Here is a 25,531-nt window from a genome sequence, read left to right as displayed (position 1 = left end):
GCTAGGCAGGCTTAGAAATTATTCCAGACACATTTTGTTATGCACCTTGGCACTTATCAAACATCCAAGATACTTGTAAAGGGAAAAAAATTATTTAGTAGAGGCCTCTTGCAAACTTCCTTTATCTCATTCAAAACAGAAAGGCATCCTCACAGAACTGTTGGCTACCAGAAAAAACCACTTCTGATTTGAAATGACCCATGCTTTAGCAGCGCCTGACTTTGGATGAGCAAAAAATAACAATAATTGCCCTACATTTCAAAAAGAGGGCAGTAGGCTAAAGGGATCATTCATTCATTTTTTCCACCAGAAAAAGTAACATGAGGAAAGACTTTATAGAGTCACTTAGGTGAAGAGTCACAGCCACTTTGGCTGTTCTTACACTACTAATTTCATCAGGTTCATCATTTCCCTTAAGTTCCCAGGTACATTGGTAAGAGAAGACCCTCCAGATTTCTCTTGTTTTATGAAGAAGAATGAGGGGAAAAGAAACAAATGCATAATCTGGTCTCTCACCAGTTTTTTATGGTCTACCTGTGCAGCTGTAGATAGGTTATTAATTATGTGCATGAGTCTGTTAGTGGTGTGAGTTTCCTGCACTCTCACAGCTAAAGGGAGTAACAGCAGCCAGGCAACATGAAGAAACACAAACACTCAGAACTGTGCCAGCATCCAGCAGTACTCCCAAAACTTATACCAACCACCAAAAGTAAAAAATATTTACATCACAAGGCCTTTTTTCAGCCTGAAAACACCCCTTTTTTGATGATTTCTTGCAGACCAAATAGAAGGCAATAGCCCCTGCCAGGTCTGTTTGTATATATGATTTGAGAGACAGTTACCATAGAAACACCCTGGTGGCGGATACACAATTTTGCTAATTTGGATCCATCGAGTGGCTGAGTCTCCACACCCTATATAAAACCCCCAATGCACTGGAAAAGCAGGCTCTGGCTCTGCACAGCCAATTAAAGGCTCAGCCATTTCTTCTGATTTTCCTTCTCCATCTGTCCATGCGACAGTAAAAGCGTATCATCACTCAGCCTGGAGTGCCAAAATGGTGCCTGGAATAAAATACTACCCTGATGAAAAGAGAAATTGTGAAAATAGAAACACCTCCTCAGTAGAAGCTATTTATGTTTCAGAAAGAGTCAAAGCAAAGGGTTCCTCTGCTGCCTTCTACAACAAACTAAACTAAAAATCGGTGTGAAATGTACTAATTAGTAAGATCAAAATATTCCAACTTCTCCTCCTTCTCTAAAACAGGACATATGCAGCTGGCCCTCAGACCAGGTGTGGAAGTTTTGACACAGTTAATAATCACAACATGTTTAGGAGAAGAAACAGTAATCTTAATAAAACAGGATTAAAACCTGGAACTCCTGTCAAATCCAAATGGGTTGTGACCACAAGGTGACCAGCAAGGGAGGTGACAGAAGGTGCAGTGCTCAGCTGAGTCCCTATAGATGCAGCTGCAGGAGCTTAGGAGACCAACACCCCAATCAACAGAGAAGACAGCAGCAGGTGAAACACACGTTTCAGAAATGTATGATAATGCACAACAGAAAAAATGATCCAAAATATGCTCCTGTATTTTTAGGGTTTAAATTAACAACATCAACTTAAATAAGTGGCATCATTATGAACAGTTCAGCTCTTAAGAGCGGCCTCAGCTAACAAGCAAAACATGAATATGCAAAAATAATGGGCAGAGATAAACACAGAAACAGCCATCATCCCATCAGTGCAATTAAAAGAGCAGCACACTTATGGAGGAAAGAAAACACTATCAAAAAACAACAGAAAACAATTCCTGAAATGTAACTGTTGCAAAGTATTGGTATAGCCAAGGAATGTAAAATGAATAAACTGGATACAAATATGAATCAGACCAACTAACATCTGGTTAGCAGGAGAGTCTTTAGCAGGTGGAAGAAAGGCAAGGCCTTGGAGAGCAGAACCTCTGTACCAGCAGGTTGTTCTCCTAATTGCCCCTCTGGGAATCCCAGTCACAGCAATGGCCACACTCAGAGACAAGACACCAGAAAAACCGGCAAGACACTGCCTCCATGTAACTCAATGCCTTCATGGTCAGGATTTTCTGTATGCCAGAGAGGTGTCTTTTATACATGGCCAGTGAATGTTTCTGTTGTTTAAGTCTCTCTTTTTAGAAACAATAATTTTCACTAGCTAACGAGATTTCTGTGATAGAAAGGTATCTCTTCAGAAAATATCCTGTGACACCTCTTCATCATTAATTAAACCCCTGCCAGTTGCCAGCAGAAGAACCAGGCTGGTAGAAATGTAGACTGAAGGACAGCATAGATTAGATTAAACCAGAAACAAATATCTTAGAGCATTCAAACATGTGTAATAAATTTAAAGCTATAAATAGAGTATACCTGTGAGCAGGTGTCCTGAGTAAGTCTGGAATTTGCCTACAGGAGAATTCTGGGGTTGCAGAACAACAATTCTTTAAGAGAAGAGAAAGGATTTATTGAATCCTGAACTCCTGACTATCTTGAAAACTGTACAGAAAAGGGCATGTGACTGTGTTTTTTCCCTGGGAGATCCTGCATTTCATTCCCTCTCACCTGTCTTATCCTGCCTTCCTCTTGGAGCATTTGCTAAAGGCTACAATTCTAGCTGCTAGCAAAAAAGCTCCCTTGCCCCTTCCTTAGGGGTCAAGGTGTTAGGGGCTGGACAGATGCTGTGGTACAAAAAATAACAACTATGGCAATCTTTTTTGAAATTTAAGCTTCATGAAACCAGAATTGGCTTTTTCTTGTGCATCCACACACAGCTCAAGGTGAGAGCTTCCACACTGCAAATAGAAATCAGCAACAACTCCTTGCCCCTACCAGCAGAACTCAGCAGGACAGTGTGGTTTTGCCTGGGGCTCTACTTCTTCTCATGGATTCCCACCTGACTCCCTGCTCAATGTCCACCCTGAGTGAAGCCAGCACAGTGAAAACCCAAGACCATGGATACTGCTTTTAAGGAAAATAAATGATGCAGAGACATTTTCAGGTTGGCCGTCTCAAAAAGCTGCAGTTGCTGTTCCCTCTCCTGCTGGTATTTAGACTTGCATGTAGAAAACTTCATCATCATTGCAGAGGTCAGTTGGTTAAAAAAAATCTTTCAAAATTTCTTAACCAGCTACTCCTCTGCTCAGAGTCAAAAGCTTCCCACTGTTAAAAAAAAAGAAATATACAGTGGGTGTTCTATTCAGAAGTATTAATTCTTCACTCATATGCTAAGCATCACTGTTCTTTTACTTTTCAGCCCTTTTCCCCCGACTTCTGAACAATAAGCCTCCTCCAAACATTTCAATTATCATTAAGATCAGAAAAAGAATTTGGACAGTGTGCTGCCCACTAAGTAAATAGCAACAATAAAACTTGCTCAAGGCTGATGGGATTTTAGCTACATGTTTGTGAATCCAGAGCAAAACACTGCTGACTCCACTTGAGCCACACCTGACTTACTTAAAATTATGGGAGATCAGAGAAAGAAGATAGGAGTCCTGGGACTCCTAACTTTTTCACTCATTCACTCTGTATGGTCAGAAAACTCACTGGAGCCTGTGCACTGTGGTTTTCTACCCATAAAAATGGCAGGATACTACCACTGTATTTTATGTGACTGACATGCACTTTAAGACAGGAGACACCCCAGGAAGGCTGCAGAGTGAAGCTTCTGCTCTGCCATCAATCCAAGTGCTTTGAAAATGCCACCCAGTTCTGCTTTTTGCCTGAAAGTCTGTGTATAAACATGACACATAGAACTGCTGCATTGCTTAGTGCATTTTTCAATAGTCTTGTGATCATCTGCTAAAGGAGTTGATTCAGATGCTGGTTTGACCTCTGTTCTCAAAGCTCTTCTTTTGTCTGTGAGCGTTTCTAATCACATGGGTTGAGATTCAGCATGCCAAAAAGAGCTGTGGTATAACGGAATTTGCCCTTTAACCTTCAGGTCTCCCCTCTGCTGAGACACAGTTGGTTTTTGTTTTCAATTAAGTGAAAACTGAAGAAAAATGGAGAGGTAAAAGTGGATTTATTCCCCACCCTGGTTTCAATGTTTCATACACAGGTGAAGCATCAAAATTAACCCACTTATTTTTTGCATTTCAACTTTTCCTGGTTCTGGGAACTGGGAGTGAAATTTAAGAGCACAATTTGACTTGCTAACACTTTCTTTAGCTGCTGATACAGAGGCAGGTGATGTAGGGCAGTGAATGGGATGGTCCATGTGAAATGGAGGAAATTGATCGATGGGGGTCTTCTTAATTCCTTACTGCTGTGAAATCCTCATTACCCCACCCTTGGAGAGCTCCACCATTGCTACAGAAAGCAAGGTTTCTTCCAGCCAGGTTTTTTTCTTTTTGTTTTGCATCAAAAGGTAAAGATTAAAAATTCTACCACTGTCTACAATTCAAAAGAATTTTCCTGATGTTTTCCATACATACACAAAGAGGGATATATTTTGCTTTCCTAGTTTTGCAATGAAAGTTGAAACAGTGATTTTGCGTTATTATAACACTCATCATTTCTCCCTCTAATTTAGATGGTTTTTAATAAAGCTCCATTGATTCCTCTGAAAGAAATCCCTCCTGGCAAAAGCAGAACACACACGCTGATTGCTAAATATGCAGCAATTATCATATTCAGCGGCGCACTTTAATATCTTATTTATAGATGTATCTATCTATAATTTGCTTTAATTAAGTTGCATTGATTTTAATGGCAGAAGTAGTCCTCGAAGAGGAGTCTAATGTTCTGTGAGCCCATTGGTACTGCTTTACCATTGTTTGGATATAAGACAGCACCTTTAATACTTCTTTTTGATACTCTTAGTTGTGCTTTTCTTCTTGGCGGCAATGGCAAGCCAAGATGATGTTCCACAGGAACTCTTAAAACCACCTCCACCACTGAAGAGAAAGAGCACTTTCAACTTCCCTGTTACAAACTTGTTTGTTACAAACAAACTTATTCCCAAGGATAAGGAAGGAAGCAGTACCTTCCCAGCAGATTCTGAGACCCCTTGTTTTTCTGTTCCTGCTCCATTTTACAGGTGTCTCAGGACTACAATTGTCAGAGGTTCTCAAATCATGGTCCAATGTCCTCAAGTTTGTTTTGGGTAGTGTGGCAAATGAACTTTTTTATATTTGTGTCAACAGAAAACACAGGTTAAATAATTTGGAAAGGCGAATCAATGGATGGCTACAGATGCCTGTTCATGGCCCAATCACCAAGTCATGACCTCACAGTCCCCTAAAGTTCTGCTTTCTGGGCTCAGTCCCAGGGAATGCTGTGCTTTCTTTTTGTTAAGCACACACTCACTTTAAGCATTTTATACTAATCTGGTTTTGAGATTAGTCCAAAGAACACTTGATGGAATTAGAACCATGACTAAGTTGGTCAAAAAAAAATCCTGAAGAACAAAAGCAAGGTGCTGCTCACTAGGAGAATCACACAGCCTTGGTTTCTGCTGGGTGCCACCACATATCTTGGCCATGATTCAGAAAAGCATGCTAAATACTGATGGGAGTTTTGTTTTAATTTCAACAGCATCTGATTCCTCTTGGAGGCATTCCCAAAGCTAACACACACCTGCATCTCTCGGTGCCTCTATCTCCTTTTTGAGCAAAAATACACAGGAAAAACATTTATCTCTCTGTATCCTGGACATGTCTTCACACATTAGAATACAGCATTCCAGTGATGATGATTTTGGCATCTTCGTCTCTTAAGTAAATCTGTAAGATATTACTGGTCCATATCCACTGAGACACTATCTCAGAGACTACCAAGGTATCTTTAAAACATTACTTATGCAGATCTTGATATATCATTCCCTGTTAGTATTTTTTTTTTCAAGTGAAAAGTAAGTGTTAGCTTTTTAAATCACTGCCTTTTGGAATATATCAGCACTAATTTTATAAGAATTGTTCATGTTAAAATGCAAGGGCATGATCTCAAAGAAAAAGCACCAAAGTAGCTATGCAAGTACATTTTCAGTTTCTGGTCATCATTTTTCATTCACTGATTATCGCTTAAGTGTTGATTAATAGTTATGTTCATGCTGCTAGAATGCATTTCCCTTGGATGAGAAAAACACCCTTGTCCAAAGGAAAAAAGAGATAGTAATCAAACCAACCTTCCTCTCCCCTGTAAGAAATACAGACACACACTCCAGAGTCACTGATGATCTTGGTTTTGCTGTTGAATAGGTTTGAAGATTTTCACTTAGAAAATCAGCTGTATGCAATCAGAACACTACTTGGTTGGTCCGATTGCAAGGCAATTAAATGCTCCCCTTCTGCCTGCCTCTCTCTACAGACACATACATATACATACCATGCTCACACACAAATGTACATACTCAGAGTCACTTGTGCCTTCTCCCTATACAATGAACACCAGGAACACTGAAAACAGCAGTGTTCCATGGTGGAATTAAGCAGGGCTGATTATCTCAGGATTTACTTTTCCTTCTCAGTAATGCCCTACCTCTTGTTCAAGGAGGTGAAACTAATGGTTTAGATTTAGAGGGAGCAGAAAATTCTCTATAAAGGCAATAGACTGAGGGAAATACAAACACAGATGGGAACTTTAAAAGGGAAACAGGCTGTTCCCATAACAGTTTAAAAACATGGCAATTGCCTTAGTTTTGTAGAAAACAAGCTCTCAGCATTTGCTGTATCTTGCAACACTAAAGAGAGAGAAAACAGCAAAGATGGAGGGGAAGCCAGAACTGCAAAGTGTTTTTACACAGAACCACAAAGAAAATACTCTGCTTTCTGAACCCTCACTCCACGATCCCCCAGTCCCTGCTGCTGAAGAACTATGGTTTCCTTTGACCAAGCAAAATGAGATAATTTCCTGGCCGGTGTCTGTCTCCGTGGGTGGCTTCCTTTTCCATTAGTTGTATAATATGTTTTGGTTAATTCTATCTCTTAATTGTCTTTAATGAGCACCAGATTTGCAACACCCTCACTTGCAAACCTATTCTCAAATTAGAGGCAAACAGAAGTTTCCCTTGAGTTGAGAGAGAAACTTAAAAGCAGCAAAACAAAAAACCAAAAAACCCACAGCACCCATCAGCATTGATTCTTTCCCGCTAGAAGGAGGCATTTCAATTGCTCTTCCCCTGAACCAGGCCAAAGTAATTAATCTCTTCCCAGCCACTAAAGAGAGTAACTTAACCTGTCACGGAGATACACTTGTGATGCAATATACAGCCTACTAATCCACATGTGTGGATCCATTTCCAAAGCAGGTCTCCTTTAGTTGTTCTGCAATACTGTGTGTAATTCCTCTCCCTCCATGAAACCAGTCCCCTGCTTTACCCTGTTTGAAACTAAGCTGCTTCTTGTTCCTCCCAGTCTTGCATTCTTTGCTTCTCTTCTCACTGTAATTAGTTTACAAGACTACTTATCCAGATGATTACTGCTTTTAAATGACAGTCGTCTTTTCTTTTACTCCAGTTCATTGTTGTGTATCATTTTGTCTTGCTATCTGAATACCCAGTTCTCTAAAGCATTTTCTCATTATGTTATCTCCTGATATAAGGCATTTTGAAATACTTCATGAGAGACATTGTATGAAGTGAATTGAATTGAATTTTCTCTCAAAGTCAGGCTTTCAGCATCTTTCTCTAGCTAAGTCAGCAGAGTTCTTGGCACCAATGCCAGGGTGTAATGGCCATGCTTTGCAGCTCAGCTATGAGCTTGTGCTCTTTTTAGGGAAAATGAAATGACAGTGTCAGTACCTGGAAAGCAAACAGAGGACAGATCAATATCTCCATTTAAGATGAGGATGGCAAAATGAAAATGTTTGGTGTATTTCTGAGCGTTTTAAGGCACACATTGAGAAAATGCTATTTTGCTGTGTCTACCTACATCTGGTGTTGGTGCTGAATGTGTACGCAGGGGGTAGATGCATGTGCATGTCAGAGAAGAAAAGAGGGAGGGGAGGGGGAAATAGCAGGGCATGGGACTAAATTGCAGAGCAAGTAGTGGAAATAGACAGTGAAAAGCTTCCTGCAGGCAGGCGGCTTCACAGGGGAGAGCAAGCCTTTCATTGTCTATAAAATCATGCCTTGCTGGAGGTCCTCAAGAGTAGAAGGGGTAGCACCTAGAGGCACTAAATCTCTCACTGTTGTATTATTGCATTCTATGCACTTAGCTACTGTACAAACCAGCACACTGCTTCAAGAAAAGAAAAGCAGCAAGAAGGGGGAAAATGACCAGAGGGAAGAAGAGGAAGATGGCAGTAAAATTGGAAAACAACCCCCTGCCACAGCTCTCCCCAAGAATACTTCACATCAAAGAAAAGCTGCAGAGTAAATCGTCATGGAGTTAAAAGTTAACTTCAACTCCTTCCATTGTGATTTGACACCACTATGGAACAGTACTGCTAGAATTTGAATGGTTAGTCTGTAGCACAGGGTAGTAAATCCACCTTAATCCTGTTAAACACAGATGCCAATAAAGAGAGGCACTCTCTCAATGGCATCACAACAAAAGCTCTCCACACTGCAAATTCAATATGGTTAACAAAAAAAACAAAAAACCAAACCAAACCAAAAAAAAAACCAAACCAAACCCCCCCCCCAAAAAAAAAAAAAACAACAAAAAAAAAAAACCAACCAAAACCCAACAAACCCAAAACCCCTCCCCAAACCTGGATTAATACTGAGCAAACAACATCAGCATAAGCAGGCTTAGAGACAGGAATTGCTTTCCATATGCTATGGCATCAGGTTCCTCCGGATCTTCAGATACCAGTCTGTAAATGTTACAGACATTGTTTCTCCTGCTTGCAACTGCTGTTGGGTGGTGACCTTCTTTGCTTGCTGATACCAATTTAGCAGTTGGTACAGTTTTTCTGTGATTTGGTACTGTCTGTTGTTTGCTGGTACCAGATGGATACCAGATGGGCAACTGTGGGCAATGGTTCCTCTGTGTTCCAATCCCAAAAATCACTGCCTATAGGGTCAGTCTTGTCAGTTGACTCCAAAGTGGCACTTCAAAGCAGCATTCTGAAAAACCTCAACATCTGTTCCTTACTCCTAATGACCTTAAAAAAATGTTGCAGACATACTTTCCTTTAGCCAGGAGTTACTGTGCATCTGCAGGAAAAATACAACCTTACAGATGCTCACAGCCATCAAACTCACTCTCGCTAATGGCAGCTCCAGGAGCCACCACCTCAACTCTGAAAGTCAGCACCCAATGTGAAGTATAATCAATATATTTTTTTCCATGGTAGCTCCAAAATGTAGGAGTTCAGAGAGATTTCAAGGCATTTTTCAAAAAAGTACTTTCAGCAGTGAAGTGAAAGAACAAGAAAAAAAATAAAAAAAGTGGCTTTGAAAGGCAGCAGGGATACCTGAGGGCTAAGTTTAAAACATGGAGGGAAAGCAAGAAAAGATAAAGTGATGGAAGAGATCTGTTAACTATTAATTTCTGATTGGTCTTTCAAAATGTTGACCTAGTTGTCAAACAATAGACAGGAGCTGAAAGGCCAGTTAATGGAGTTGAATATTGCCTATTGCAGTTACCTTCTGTGTTATTCCATACAACTGCTTTTTGCTTCTAAGAACAGAAAAAAAGTTCTTTTAGGACAGAACACAAGTATTTTGGTAAATTCTCCACACGTGCTAGAGCAGAATGCTGTCTGCAGAAAAATATAGCTGACATCAAAGCATGTTCCCCACCCCCTGTCTTGCTTCATGGAGAAGTTATGATAAACAGGTTATGTGTTCCCTAAGGTTACCATGGAAACTCATTCTTTTCAGGCCATCATTTGCAAAGGTAAAATTTGCATTAAAATGTGATGGAATTTGATTTTGTGCATGTGTGTGTGAAACTCAAGTGGGGTCATGCTACCACGCAGTATAGCTGTTATTTCAAACCCAGGAGCATACGCTCAAGAGAGAGATCTATTAATCCCTGTAAACACCTCAGTGACCAAATTACAGTTTAATTGCCAACTTGACAAGTACCTTCCTAGCAAATTAGGAGAAATACATTAAAAATTAGCTTCAAAAGCAAATGTAGATGTTCATACTGACCCACTGGTGGGTATCACTAGATAGCATTTTGCTAAATTCCCCTATAATCACTGCACAGGAAAGAGTGAATTTTGTCAGAATGACTTTGTTTGGATGATGGCAGACCAGGGATAGGAGGCACAGGCAAGTATTTCAAATTATAAATTTTTATCTTATATTGAAGAAGTTACATCAAATTATGACCAAGAGAACATAATTTAATATAACCATGCTTACTGCATTACAAGAAACTCTTGAATCCAAGTGAGTCCCTTCGTTTTGAGTCACTCAGTAACTTCAAACTTTCACTCCAGGTATCTGCTATGCTGACTTTTCTTGGAACAGCTGATGGTGGAAAGCATAACCTGATCCAGGCTTCCCTAGGGTCCAGGTTCCTTCAGCTATACTGCCCTTGTTTGGTGTCACATGCAGCACTGGCATTCCAAATACAGAAGGGCATTATTGACAATCAATGTTGACAATCATTATTCCAGCCTAGCAAGAAAATGGATGAATAGACTAATCTAGAAAGTTCTTATAACTGGTGACCAGACTGCACTGTAGAGGAGACACCAGTCCTGCTGCTCAGTTGTATGCATTCACAACTTACATGCTCAACTGGATATACTGCTTTATGAAACATGTGCTACTCTGGGTTATTCACATATCATCTGTCCTGGGAGCAGCAGGACACCCTTGGAGGCACAGGGTCAGAACTCTTATTTCTACTTGCAAGGCAGACATTCCAATATCACCTGGATTACAGCAGACTCAGTAACTCCTACCATACAGGACTTACAACACACGTTCAGCTGGAATGATGCTACTTAATATTGGGCAACGTGACATTTCACACAACAGCAAGGCCACCTGATGAGGAAAAAGCAGCAAAAACACAGGCAGGAGTATGTGTTTGGCTTGCTTTCTTAGTGTTTAGCATCAAAAACACTTGTTTAACATAAAAAAACTCCTTGATTAGTGTCTCAAAAACACACCAAGAAAATCAAATCAAAATCAACCCTTCAGATTAGACTGCATAGTGCCATTCTGCATTGGGAAGTTTCTGCTTACAAATTCAATTTACTAAACCAAACAAGAACACTAAAGAAGTTTGAAAATAGAAGTTTTAAAAAAACAAATGCAAACAAAGATTAAATTGATTACTAATTTTTGCAGAACTCCTCAAAACTCAGCACATTTGATAGGAGGAATATGTTGCAGTCAGATTCTGTATGGAGCAAGAAGGAAGATACTACTGCTCCTTTTTCCAGTGTTTTTTAAGAGCCAGACTTAGAGATGAACATTGAAGAGAGCAGGCCACGAGCAGAACAGTCAAAGTTATGTTCAGCACCAGCCTTACAGGGTAAACACAGTTCTCTTTTTCCATATTTTGTACTTTATTTTAATGCAGTCTTGATACTAGATTAGCATCTGCACTACAGACCTTAGACTGGGAACTAATAAAGTTATCCACCCAATCTCTCTATGTCTGAGTCACTGACTTTCTTTTTCATTTTAAATAATTATAGCAATGTCGCCTGTTTGTTGAGAAAAATAGGGCCTTTATATATTCACAGATAATTGTGAATACCCAATGCCAGTGATACATTCTAATTACTTTTCACACCTTGCCTGTGAAAAAATCTTGAACTTTTTAGTGTTTTTCTAACTGCAAGACTTCAATGTAGCCAGAGCACTGATACCCTGGCTGCTGAAGCTGCCCCTAGGATGAAATTTAAAGAGCAGTTCTGCTGATGCATTTTGCAGCGAGGAACTTCAGCAGAACTCAAGAAGACCCAAGGCCTCCACCTCAGATCTTGCACTGCAGGAATGAGAAGTGCTGCACAGTAATTCAACAGAAGAACTCAGTCCAGAAATCAAAAGTAATGAAAAGTCCATTATTTCAGTTGGCTTCTGTCACATACTTCACTATAACAAATAGAGGATCTGGGCTCTCTAACAGCCTCAATGACATGGTTGTATTACTTGACTCAGCTTCTTTCAAGCTCAACCCTTGACCCCCAAGTTCTGCACACACTGGGCAATCATTGCTGTTTGCCTCACATTCTGCTTTCCCTGATGTCAAATGAACAAATTTTGCAGTCCTTCCTCCAAACCATTCTCTGGTTTAGTGGGATATTATCCCTAGCAGGCAGAGCAGGACAGTGACCAGCATCTTCAGGAAAGGGGGTGCTGTCTGGGACACAGTAGCCAGGCAACTCTTTGGATCATAGCTATGTTGTAGGGAGGAGATTTCTTCTTAATCTGCAGCACAGAACATGAACATGACCCAGGGAAATTAAGTAGTAAGAATTGAGAAAGAAGTCAACCATGGCAGCATCTATTTGACAAATGCACCGGATACCTGGCAGTAAAGGCCAAAGCTGGTGCCTGAAGGGGATCAGCTTTGAGGCCTGATTTCAGGCCTGACCCAATAAATTGCTAAGTGCATGCTTAGCTTCAGACATGAATTTCAGTGGCACAACAGATTTGTCTTGTGATTAAAAAAATGAGTGTTGCAACTGGGGCCCCCTTGCAGAAGTTGAAGCAGGCCTCTCACTAATGGCCTGAGGAAGAGGAGGTCAGTTTTAAAAGGAAGCCAACTTTGCCCCCTCCCCTGCAGCCCGACCAGGAGCAGCTGTGTTTGATTCCATTGCTGTACGGGGCACTGAGCTGTCACAGAGCAGGATCACTGAGGCTAAGCCAGGCAGGGAGAGCTCAGGCTGCTGAGGACTGGCTTTGGCAGCCCCGTGTGAGAAGACTCAGTGCTAAAATCTCAGTCCTCTTGCAGCTTCCCCACGTGATGCTGGCCTGAGATTTGGCAGAGTGTGCACACACAGGGAAAGTGGCCACACAGCCCCCTGTCTACAGAGGGACCAGCAAAGGGACAGAAACGTGCTGAAGGCTACACTGGCAGGAGCTTGCCAAAACCCAAGCAAACTGCAAAGACCCAGCTACTACTGAGAACTGCAGTCAAGCCAGATTACAGCTAGCTCCAAAAAGGCTATTTGTGCCCACTTTTCCTGCCCCACATAATAAAAATCCAACAGCAGAGCTGTGGGCTATATGCTCAAACACAGTAACTCTTCAGCATACTAAACTCCATGGATTACCTGCTCACAGACTCCTCTGATCAATATAATTATCAGTTAGAGACTTGTTTCTTGCCTACCTTAACATACTGGCAAATTAGGCAAAATGTATACAATGGAAAACCTCTAGGGCCCTTCATATCATATCAAGTTGATCCGTGGCAGCTGTCATGATCTCTGCAATGCCCCACTCTAATGCTCCATTTGGGCAGTATCAGAAGAACCTGTCCTAACTGCAAGGGACATGATTGCTGGCACATTTGGAATCTCTCAGTACTGTGAGCCTGCAAAGACAGCCACAGCCTGGCAGCACTGAATGTTTTTGTCTGATTTCTTTCAGCAACTTGAATGAAATAAGAGAAATGCTTAGTGTTTGTCTTCCTCAGAATCACCCCCCCTGCGCTGAAAAACAACAAAACCCAGCTGTATGCAGAGGCACCATGTGGAATAGATGGCACGATGAATTTCTGGAATTCACATAATAGTGCAGGGTATAAACAGCACCAATGAGCTTTGATAAGATGACATATGGTACCAGAACTGTTTCCCCTGGTAAATGAGAGCATGTACAAAGTGTATGCCTGAAGACATGAGCATTTCAGACTCCCCTCTGGTTCAGATATCTGTGCCAAATCTAACCTTTGTATAAGTAGGAACGATTCCAAACAAGTTACAGAAGTCACTCTTTATTACTAGTATTAATGGAATTGAATTTGGCTTTCCTTGCGTGTGCCATTTGGAATAGTTTATTTTTCACATGAGGTTTGGCGGGGATTTCTCCCAAATAATTTCCCCCCAAAACTACCCCCAAAAGCTGGCCTGTAAATTTTGAAATCACTTTGCTTAGTTAGAACAGCTCTGTGTAATACATCCCAATCCGAGAGCTTCATTAAGCAGAGATAATTTGGAACCATAAAAAGTTCTTGATCAGTAAGTTAATCATACATTCTAATAAAATGTTTTGAGTACTCTCTTAATTAGCATTCTAACAACAAATACTTCCGATCTGTATTTTTCAAAGCAGCTATACTTTAAATATGTGATTGTATTTTTCTTCTTCTCTTTTTATTTAATGTTTTCTACTAATAGTCTGTGGACTTGGAAAGTCTGGAATTTGCATCAGTTTCTGCTATATGGTTTCACATAAAATTGTCAGCTTCTCCCATCGCGCTAGAAGACAGGAATGTTACTATTCTAGAAGTTGGAATTCTGGTTTCTAACCATAGTCCAACACAAATGTTTGTGTGCTTTAGGAACCTAACCTATTTGAAATGCAACATCCTGAACATGGAATTAATTGATCATGAAAAGTACAAACAGCTCCTTATTCATCCTGAAGGAAGCGAAGACCCCTTTGACACATTATGGAAAAATAATGCAGTTATTAATGCTCCTTTCTTTGTTCTCGTTGATTTTTAGGCTTGGAATGCTGCCAGGCACACAATAAAGTACGTGGCCTTTAACACACACAGGCATGATTCTTTTTTCCTACTCTCAACTGGGAACTGACAAAACTCAGTACATTACAGCTTTATTTCAATGGAAATGTTCACAGCCAGGATCCACAGACAGGTTTGCTTGTATCTTTAGGTTATTGACAAGCTTGCAAATCCTATCTGCAAATAAGGAAATGGCTTTTAGAAACAACCCAAGGTTCTGTTTGGTGAAGCTGCCGTGGTTCCTAACAGGTGAAGAACTATTTGCAATGTGGCTGGTGTTACATGTAGTCCTTGAATGTACATTAAAAAGATAAAGTTTCAAGGATTTACTGCTATCCTGAAGGAAAGAATTGATGTTTTAAGTAACTGGATTTGTACAAAGGCTGTAAGACAATCCAAGTAAATCCTCAAATAGATGATTAATTCCTCATTATTTAAATGCCCTTAAATACAAGTGCAGATGCTAACTGCATGGCTTTCTCTTGACAGCTCCTTAGCTATTTCTCATGATCTGCTATTAGGCTGTGACTCTAAAGCCCTGAAAAAGACTGCCTGTGAAAAACCCTTCCAGCTCCCAGAAAGACTAAGTTCTTGCAGCTTATTCTTACACAGTTCTTTCAGAGTCTGACTGATACTGCAGCTATGATAAGAGTACACAAACATCTGCCTCATTTGGGAGACCTGGATTAGGTTTTGGTTTGGTATCTTCATGAGTGCCCTGAATACCTCATGTCCCACTAAGACATGAGCATGTATGCACATGCCTAAACCCTTTATAGAGCTGATACATCCCAATATTCCCTAGCTGTCAGAAAATTTTAGGGTAATCTCATTTTACACTGACAACAAAAGGCATTCATTTTCCTAGACAATATTTATACTTTTTATCAGCCTGTCCTTTGGCTAACTAGCTGAGGTTTACTTTAAGCCTTGTGATCCACCGTAGAGAATTTGGTTTATCATTTATCCTAGTTATAAACCTGAAAAGAGGGGGTGGGTGACTGGGGGGGGGAGAAAGTCCAAAGAATGAAAAACTTGACAACAAACCAAAGCACAATGATATTGGAAAAGAATTTTAAAGGGTCTGGCTCTATAGCAGAGAGAGTGCTACATACATTTGTCTGTTTATGGAGACACACTAAACTGAATTATTCAGTTTCTTACAGAAAGAAAAGGAATAGACTGTAGGGAGGAGAAAGCAGAATGAAGGCGCAAGAGAGCAAAAAATTCATCCAGCAACAGATGAGAAGAACAGAGGAGAATCGGAAAATGGATGCAGGGGGGAGGAATGGATGATGAGAGAATAGTGGGCCTATTTAAAATGAATTTTTGACCTTATTTTTAAAACATTTATGGATCCCAATTGCCTGTCATGAGATCATTTTCCCTTACAATGCTAGCTTTTCAGTCGGCTCTGCACTTTAACTTGATTTATCCCACTTAAAAAAAGTAGATTGTTAGAAATACCCCTTCTATTAGAAATTCTGTCCCATTACAGTGTCAGCTAAAGGCCACTTGTCAATGTCAGCTTTATCAGATAGAAATTTGCTTCATGAGTTCTCAGATACTATTTTGGAGGACAAGGCCCAGGGTCTGGTTTGGAGGCTGCTGATTTGTGATGGGATAGTGTCTTCTCAAATTATCCTCTGCTTTTCCCAACTTATCTGCATGTTTCATGAGATGGTGGGAAGTGATTACAGCAGCTGCTAGACATTAGAAAGACATCTTATAGGAAAGTTGGCTTAGGTAAAACAGTTGACTGAGAAAAGTAAGGAAAGGACTAATCAAGTCTTAAAAATACAAAGACCCAGCATCTCTTTTCCAGCTGCAGCTTCCCTGGTGCCATAACCTCATGTGGGAAGAAAGAAAACTTCTACCAGAAGGTTTTCCTCCTTCTCAGCTGTCTGCTGTCTCCTAAAGAAAGACCTGACATCCTGAAGATTAGACTAAGTTTTTATTTATTTGCAATTATGCAATTAGTCATCAGCATGTCTCTTCACTGATAGGAAAAGGTGGAAAAAAATCAGCTGTTGTTCAATCTGTGTTACCACAGCACTGCTGAGGGTCAGCTGCCCGAGGTGGGAATGATGGCATTGCTTAAAAGCTACCCTGAGGTAGCTTAAAAGCTGCCTTGAGGTAGGATTCTAGCATGATGCTTTGAGATATTATTTTTTCTTTTCAATATTTTGATTCTATTTTTGTTCCTTCTTTTCTGTCTCTGTAGATTGCAACACAGGTATTTTAAGGGTAAAACTACAGGCAGAAGCAGAACTTCCAGCCATGAGTCAAAAGACAGCAAGCTGTGGCTGCAGTATTTTCCAGACTAAAAGACAGTGCCTATGAAAGCATGGCTGGATGGATCAATGGATGATATTGTTGCAATGAAGAGACCAGAAGTCTTTGAAGTTTATAAACTACTTCAACAAGAAGAACTGTTGCAGCAACAAATTTCAGAGTACTAAAGCCCTCAAGGTAAACTCTCATTTTTGAGCAGACTGCCATTCCTCATAACAAAACTGTTTACAACTATTCTGCACTGGAAGGACAAAAACCAACAATCCTGGTGCCACTATTATGAATCATTTAATGATTAAGGTATTTTAAGAACCGTTTCAGGTGCTTTGATTAAGGACAACATGTCTCACGGGAAAAGCAAAGCTTTGGAAATCAGTAATCTCTGGGCATTACACCTAACAGGAAAGGCTTATAGAGGATTATCCAGAAGAAACCTTTGTGAATCTTGTGAAACTACACTGGATCACAAATCTCAGCCTCATCCAAGCATTAATAAAGTTTTATCAGTTTCAGATAAGAGGTAGAAATCCTCAGGCTGCTGAAGAGGGAGCACTGACCCAGTCTGAGGCCTGTGAGGACACTTATCACAACACAGAATTTCAACAGGAAGACATATTCTTATTTTAGTTTACAAAAGCAATTCAGAAGAAGAATGGCAGGTACATTGACTCACAAATTTGGGTCACAAAATTTAAGGCAGTGGATTAAAGGCAGCAGCTTTAAGGAAAGAATTTTTTTGCCAAAGATGACACTTTTGGTAATTGAATCAGAATAATGTATACAACAACAGTTTTGGAGTTAATGAACAAATATATATGATAATTTATATAAAAACATCCCTTTTAACTCTGCATCTCTCTGTGATTTCAATACTCTTGCATAGGACTTTTATACTATAGCAGTCATTGCAGATTTCACTTCAGCATTCACACCAATAGTTTGGAGACATTAAGACCAATGTTAGTTCAAACTTCAGAAGTATATAAATTCTTAAGATTTTCACACAATTCTGTCTTTTTTTAAACTAAAATTTTGAATTTAGCATAAATTGCATTTTAGAATGCTGGTTGATTATAATTACCTCTAAGGAGACAGAGTCCAAGTTCAGAACTTGCTCAGGCAGAGCTCTTGAGTACCCACAGATTATGGCTGTTGCATTTATTTAATAGTTTCAAAAATCTGGCAGCACTGTCGATTTAATCTCTGTTTTTTCTATAGCTTATAGGTTACTCTGCAGTAGTTAGTGGGGTAGATAATATGTCTCTATGTATGAGAGGCCTAGATGTAAAACAGGGAATACACCCTGCCTGTAACAGTTCCATAGTGTTCATAGAATATTTTAAGAAATGTGATGCAGGGGTGCAAATTATTACATTTTTCACTTTATGAAAGTTACAAAGGCTGTAACATGGTGAGATTGCTCTTGTTAACCCAGAGGATCACTGGATGAACAGCCAGAGTACCAAAAATCCATCTGAAAAGCCTTGATGCTACCACACGTGACAAAGTTTGGCAGTGACTCTCTGTCATGGGCTTAATGGAGGAAATCTGGACCCAAATCAAACACACTGAACAGATGAGTTAATTTTAGCCAAGTTCTCATTATTAACCAAAGAGACAACATTTCACTGGCACGTTGTCTCTTTGGTGGGCTGGCATTAGGGATTTCTCCATTTCTATCAAGTCCCTGAATCCATGTTAAACTGATAGAGGATTTCTGGAAAACACAAACAGATCAGCACCTCCTGCTAACTGGGTGCTGCCAGAGCACTCAGGAGCCCAGTGAGGACGTACCCAGCGCTGGTCGTAGTCGGGCAGCTGTGTCCTCCCCTCATCCTCCTCGTAGAAGGGCAAGCCCTCCCGCCGCGCCTGCTGGTACTCCTTCCGCAGCCGCTGGATGCGCTCGGCGTTCCCACCACCTGTGCAGCCACTGAGGGGGGAAAAAAGCAAAATAAAGCTCCTCTCAACACACATATCTGACACCAGGTATGCACAGAGAACTGCCAGAGCCCAGACAAAGGCATTGTGCTTGATTTTCCTGATTTGCATAGTTGCCACTGGCCCGTATCAGCCTTATTTTTGCTTTCTTATATTGACAAAGCTGCTAATTGTGAACTTGATTCCTGTTTTTAAAAAAGGCTGTCCCTGTCCAAAGAACTCAGCAATTCCAGTAGAAGACAAGAGACAACAGATGGATGCAGACAGATGGGGGAGCACAAGAAAACTTTTAACATTCCTGTGAGCAGCTATAAATGACTATCATATTTTAATAATAATGATGATGATGATAAGCTGACAAAAAATGTTTTCTTTTGCTCCCATGCTAAATGTGGAATTTCCCTAAAATTACATATGTTCTAGGTAAAGAATAAACTATTATTCACAAAGAAGCCCAGAAAAGTTTTGTCTCATAAAAAAAACGCAAACTCCCTCCCAATTATACAAAGAACTCAAACATCAACCATGAAAATCCAGGGTAGGCAAGAGAGATGGGAAAGCACATTATTAAATCTTGACACTACAGTTTTAAAGTGGTAATTAAACAGTAATTCACTCAGTAATCCACAAAGACTCGCTTGTATGCAGAACTGCATACACTGCAAACTGCTCTGGTAAATCCAGCGGAGGTGCTTAGTTTATCAAGTTAAACACACGCCTTTCTGTGGGTTTGGGCCCTAGTGAGCCTTCTAAAACCTTACATCTGGGCTTGTACAACTGTGGAAGCTCAAGCTATAACTAGGAACTATTAAATACAATCTTGAAAATGGCTAAGAATTCGAAAAACTTTGTTCATATTTAAAATGAAAAAACTAAAAATTTCCTGCAGATATTTCCAGCCCTGCTGTAGTGAGCACTGGGTGAGTACTGAGTATATGGCTAAGTAGCATTTACTGGCATTCACAGGGAATTATTAATCATAGAATTGATTTGTGGCTGCTCCTAAACTCAAACCATTGTTTTTGCAGTGCTTCACTGTATATTCCCTTAATCTATAACCTTAACTCTGCCTCACCATCAGTGGATTACAGAGATTTGCTCACATGAGCACATACACAGTGGAGCATCTTGCTACATCACACTCCCCTTTGAGTATGCCAGAATCTAGGGAAGTGCTTTATAGGATTTGCATAGCAAACAGAATTTGGACAGCACACACAAAATATTGGACACTAACCCATCAGTTCAATAATACTTAATTTCTAGTATGTATCAGCAATCTAGACTGGTTGGAAATTAACTGCCAATTAAGAGAAATTCCACATAGGCTGCAAATGCAACTGAATATGCAGTTAGGATTGGAAATGGTTACTTGCAGCATCAGTACGTTTCCATGAAAAATCAAATTACTTCCTTTCCTGAAGCCCCAGTTATCCATGCACTCTATGAAGTCCCAGAGGTTTCAAGCTTCTCTGGCTGACTTAGTGAAATCTTCCAGAGCACATGAGATTTTTCTCATGATCTGCCAAGACAGTGCAGAAAGCTTGCACAAACTCTGTGGACTACTGATGGAAAAAAAAATATGTATTCCCACTTCACCTTTATTCCTTCCATAGGTAAATGCCTCTGTTCCTTGCATTAATTCCTGTCAAATAGAGGAGAACCATTGCCAGTTTGCAAAACATTGAAACTGAGGTCTTGCTAATGGAAACGATCACTTAGAACAGTGAAGCTTGGTCCACAGCTCATGAGCACTACAATACCAATGAAAAATCCCCTGACCTTGCTTGTGAATACAGATGAAGTGTTTAATGAGGGCTGGTAACACACAGATAAGGCCCAAAGTATTGTCCCTGTTGCTTTGCCAACAACATAGCGCAAAGCAGCACTAGTTAAGAGGGAAACACTGAAATACAGGCAATAGGTCTAGCTTGATTCCAGCCAGTCTGGTTTCCTGCAGCTCTCTACAAACTGTACAGCACCTGTCACCTACCCCACTTTCTACCACCAGGTACTTTGGCTGAAGAAACAATCTGAAAATACCACACACATCGGGTTTCCCCCCCTTTTTAAACTAAATCTGAGATTGATATATTGCAAGACAATCAGGAGCCTGTGCTTCACTGACTGCAGGTCTCCTGTAGGTGAACTTCCTTCAGCTCAAACCCTTTGAGCCAGGGAGTGGAAGGGGTGCTGCAGAGCTCAAGCTGATGATATGTATTATAAGACAGGGCCTGACAGATTTTGCTTTGGCAAACCTTTGCCACGCAGTATTAAACTACAAACCCTAACCATGAGAATGAGTAGGAACATTTAAATGAAAGATAGCAGCACATGGAAAGTTATCCATCTGGATTAGTGTGAAAACACAAGCATAATCTCTGTGGAAACAAGCAGCTCCGTGCAGTCTGATTTCCTGTGCCTCTCTCCTGTGGGCTCTCTCGTGTCTGATAACAGCTCACCCTGCAGCGTTTCTCCCCAGCATGAGCATTCACCTGGCCTCTCCAGCAGGCTGCTTATTTGCACCTACTGAAACTTTCTGTTCCAGTATCTCCTGAACATCAAGTCACCAGAGTTTGTTAGAAAAGTGAAGGGAACAGGTAGCAGAGGGCTGGTCAGTTCATCTGCTTCATATTTTCAGGATACAGCTAAAGCTCCACAATTTTTTTTTCTCCCCTGGTTTACAGGCACAAATGCAAAAGACACTGGCTTTTGAAAGAGCTGCATTCTAGCTTACCATGGAAGTTTTACCAACTCCTGAGTAAAGTGAGATAAATATGATGCCCTGTGCAATGCTCATGAAACAGCTCTGAATTTCAACTTGGCTCCTGACAATTATGTGAATATATGAACCACATTCAAACTCACCAGATGAATTCAATCAGCACTGTGCAAATATCGCATACATAATCTATTAGTTTACCCCAAAGAAACTGAAGCATTGAATTCAAACAGAATGAAGTCATCAGTAATAAAAAAAAGAAACTGATAAGGCAATATTAAAAAAAACCCAACACAATATTCCAAGATTTGCAGAGAAGATCATACATTGACTGTAAACTATTCTCCCATCTGCCTATAAATACATAATTAAAAAATATTGGTTTGATCAGATAGCAGTTCTCAGACAGGGAAACAGCAGATGAATACCAGTTCAAATGTTTCAGATGCATGACTATTCATACTGTAAAGGAACCTGAGCTTACAGAAGAAATGTAGAAACAATACTCCAATCAAAGTCAGCGTGTATTAAGGACACTTACTGAAGCTTTTCAGCAAGCCTGGTAAGTACAGCAGGCAGATTTCTTTTACAGTAGCTTTACATTTAATGCAGGGCTCTCTCCTTGAGGAGATATAAATATTACAGTCCTCATCATATGTACAGTTTTGTGCACGCTTGCTTCCCTGACATGGCTCTGGAGCCGCGCTACACATTCTTCAGAGAGCCATGCAACCCCACTTTTACCACTCCCCCCACCATCACGTGCTCCCAGGATCCAAAATTTAATGTACTCACTGACTTCTCTGTGTCACAAGACTGTGAGAGAACTGTTCGCTCAGCATTTCCCAGTTGTTTTCAGAACGATTTCCTGAAATTGTGCTACATGTAAGGAGACTGATTCACAAGCAGCTGACACTGAGAAGTTCTAAAATAATGTTTATGTTTAGGAATGAATCTCTGACAAACTTCAAAAAGAGTTGTGAAGACTCAGGTGCTGATTTCAAACAACAGTAACAAACATGTCCGAAGTCCCAAGCCATAAACAAACTTAAGAGAAGTTCAACAGTTCTTCCAGTAAGCTGCACACACTGCAAGGGTTTTTTTTTTTTGTTGTTGTTGCTGTTTTTTGGGGTTTTTTTGAAATAGGAAAAAACCCAACAAACTTATGTGAACATTCAAAAGAGGAAAAAGCACATTCCTGTAGTCATTCTGTAGCTTTCCTAAATACAGTCCCCTTCTGGGAGAACAAGGACTTTTTCTGGCTTGGGAGAAGGAGAAAAGCAAGTCTGGGCTATCGTTTGAACCAACCTGATCGTCCCAGCCCAGCTGCTGGAGCTGAAGCACCAACTGCAAAAACAATGGCCAGGACTCACCCTCACTCCCTGTGCCTGCACCTGCTGGAAGCACCACACAGAGCCCACCTTGCCCACTGTGAGTACCAGGGGACGGGCTTCCAAACAGCCTCTCAGCCAACACAGCTGGAACAGACAGCTGAGACAAAAGGGGAACCAAAATGCAGCACAGACTGAGCTTCCAGCTCTCTGACATTATATAAAATATGACTGTGAAATTTTGCCCCATCACCTCTAAAGAGAGAGATGAACAAGCTCCATGGCAATAATATTATATATGACAGACATATTCAATAATATTCAATATGACAGACTAGGGTTTTTTTTTTTCAAAGAACTGAAACACCATAATTTAATATGTATGGCTCAGGTTTTACACAGTAAAATATCTTCTGTGTTCTTCTGAGTTGCTAATCTGTATTTCCATCATTCAAGCTCAAATACCATTTTTTAAAATTAGTGACTTCTTACTGCAGCTTTCCTGATAACACAAAATTAAAAACAAGTGTTGCACATACAAAGTAAGATGAAACACTTAAAGCTATATATAAACATACATTTAAAGAGGCAATAAACATTTTGTTTCCAGTGGTTTTCTTAAACACATTAATATTGCACAGGGCTTTTTTGCCAGCCACTTCTTTCAAATACTGATTTCACCCAGCTGACTGTCAGTCCCCTAAGCAAACAACTGGTGCCTCCGAGTTAAAATAAACCAAAACAAGCAAACAAAAAAGAAGAAAAAAAGGAAAATTGTTCTTTTAGAGAATTTTCCATTAACAAACAAATCCAAGACAAAATGTGATTCACAGACTCTAGAGAAGGGACAATCTTCCATTCACAATCTGCTAAAAAACAAAGCCAATTTTACATACTGAAAGGAACACAGTGGTCTACAAAGGTACACAGTATAAGGGCATCCAACAGAGCATGTAAGAGTATCCTTCACTCAAGATAAAACTTTCATTTTGAAGTTATAACAAATAAATATTTGAGTAAGTTTCTCTTTCAGTTCCAGCCCCTGTATTTCTACCCTGTATGAAGATATTTTTGCAACCTCAATAGTAAGAAGGAATAAAAAGAATACTGGGAAGTGATAAAAGAAAATCAATGGTAAGAACATAATTCTACTGTAATTCAGCTTTCATCTTTGTGACCACCCAGAGAAAGAGATTTTAGAGAGAAATGAACATTTGCTCTTTTCATATGCACTTGAGTAAGGAAATGGTATTGCAAGGAAAGACCTGTCAGAAATGCCTTGCTGACATCACTGATGTTGCCTTGCAGGTTCAGGAACCACCTCTGGTGTCCAGCCAAAGCCAGCCCGGGTTTTGGCTCCACACACCTCACACTGGGGACCAGCTTAGGAATGACATCTTTTTAGGAACTGGAACTGTGATTTGGCTTTATTGGTCACCACAACACCTGCTTTCATGCTGTGGGCAAGAACATACTTGATGTATGCCCAACTACTGTCTTTCTCAATGGAGAGGGGCTTTAGGAGGACACTTGATTTGGACTCTTGTGCAAAGTGATGGTAGGTAGACTTTGAGCCCTGTTCCATTTAGGCAGGACTGTCTGAGAAGGTCTGCACAGATGGACCAACTGTGAGACAGCATTAGATGGATGTGTTTCTCTCTAAGTACATAAATACATGTAAAGAATCAGAAACAATCTGCAGAAAAACAAATGATACTGAAGAAGCCATTTACACTTAGTTGAACCTGTATATTAAAGTCCCTGAATCTTAATCTGTTTCACAATATTTTAAAAACTCATAACTGTGCTTCAGTGAAACAGATGCTGTCACCTCTCAATTCTTTAGGTGAACATAAAAGCAGTACAACCACTTCTGTCCAAAAGGTCAAAGCCTCCTAGGGCAGCACATGACTACCATTTGTCTGGAGGTAAATTGAGTCCTATTGACCCTGTAACATCACTACTGACCTCTTGACATTAGGAGCTTAGTGGAAAGAGAGAAGATGATATTCTCAGGTTCCTACAGACTCATTAGGAAGAAAGAAGGAAAGAGAACCTTGCATGATATGAATTAGCAATGTCATTAACCTTTTCTTTCCCCAAATAGCTCACAATATGTTTACAGAAACCTCAAAAGAACCATTTGAAGATTGAGACCAACAGATTTGTATCACTTTCAGTTTTTCCAAACTGTTTATAAAATATCTCTCAGTGGCTTGACACAAGGCAACCTTTTATGTTTCCCTTCCTTCACATGACATACAACACCTTTTCCTGTTTGTCATGGCAGACGGCCTAGACATTCAAATGAGCATCATCTTTTCAAACCAGCCACTTCTCATCTCCATTACTCCCCTTTATAACTTATAGTTGACTACAGCTGGCCAGGAATAATGGGAAGTATAGCCTAATTTGTTGTTTTATGGAAACAAAATTGGCACACTGAGGTTTAACTTCACTGTATGCAGATAAGGTATATGCTACTCTAACAGAAACACATTATTTGCAATCAAGCAGAAAGGAAAGAGAAAAAGGCAGACATTTTCTTGTTTGTAGCCAGATTGTCATCTTTATTTCAAAGAAAGGTCATTTTTTTCTTTTTCTCTGCTCAACGTATTGTGCCTCATCAAAGAAGGCAATCACCAGATCTTAACT

General features: G+C 40.2%; 1 protein-coding gene across 6 annotated transcripts in view; it reads right to left on the bottom strand.

Moving 5' to 3' along the window:
- The window catches only part of PARD3B (par-3 family cell polarity regulator beta), a 389,258-nt gene that overhangs the window by 32,363 nt on the left and 331,364 nt on the right, over positions 1-25,531 (bottom strand). For all 6 annotated transcript variants that reach the window (XM_050976846.1, XM_030241769.2, XM_050976847.1 and 3 more), the window contains one exon: positions 18,680-18,815. In XM_050976846.1, the coding sequence (XP_050832803.1) occupies positions 18,680-18,815 (136 nt within the window). The remainder of the gene's footprint in view (positions 1-18,679; positions 18,816-25,531) is intronic.

This window comes from Serinus canaria, chromosome 7 (assembly GCF_022539315.1).
Source record: "Serinus canaria isolate serCan28SL12 chromosome 7, serCan2020, whole genome shotgun sequence".
NCBI classification, from domain to species: domain Eukaryota; kingdom Metazoa; phylum Chordata; class Aves; order Passeriformes; family Fringillidae; genus Serinus; species Serinus canaria.
This window is presented reverse-complemented; position numbering and strand designations above follow the sequence as displayed.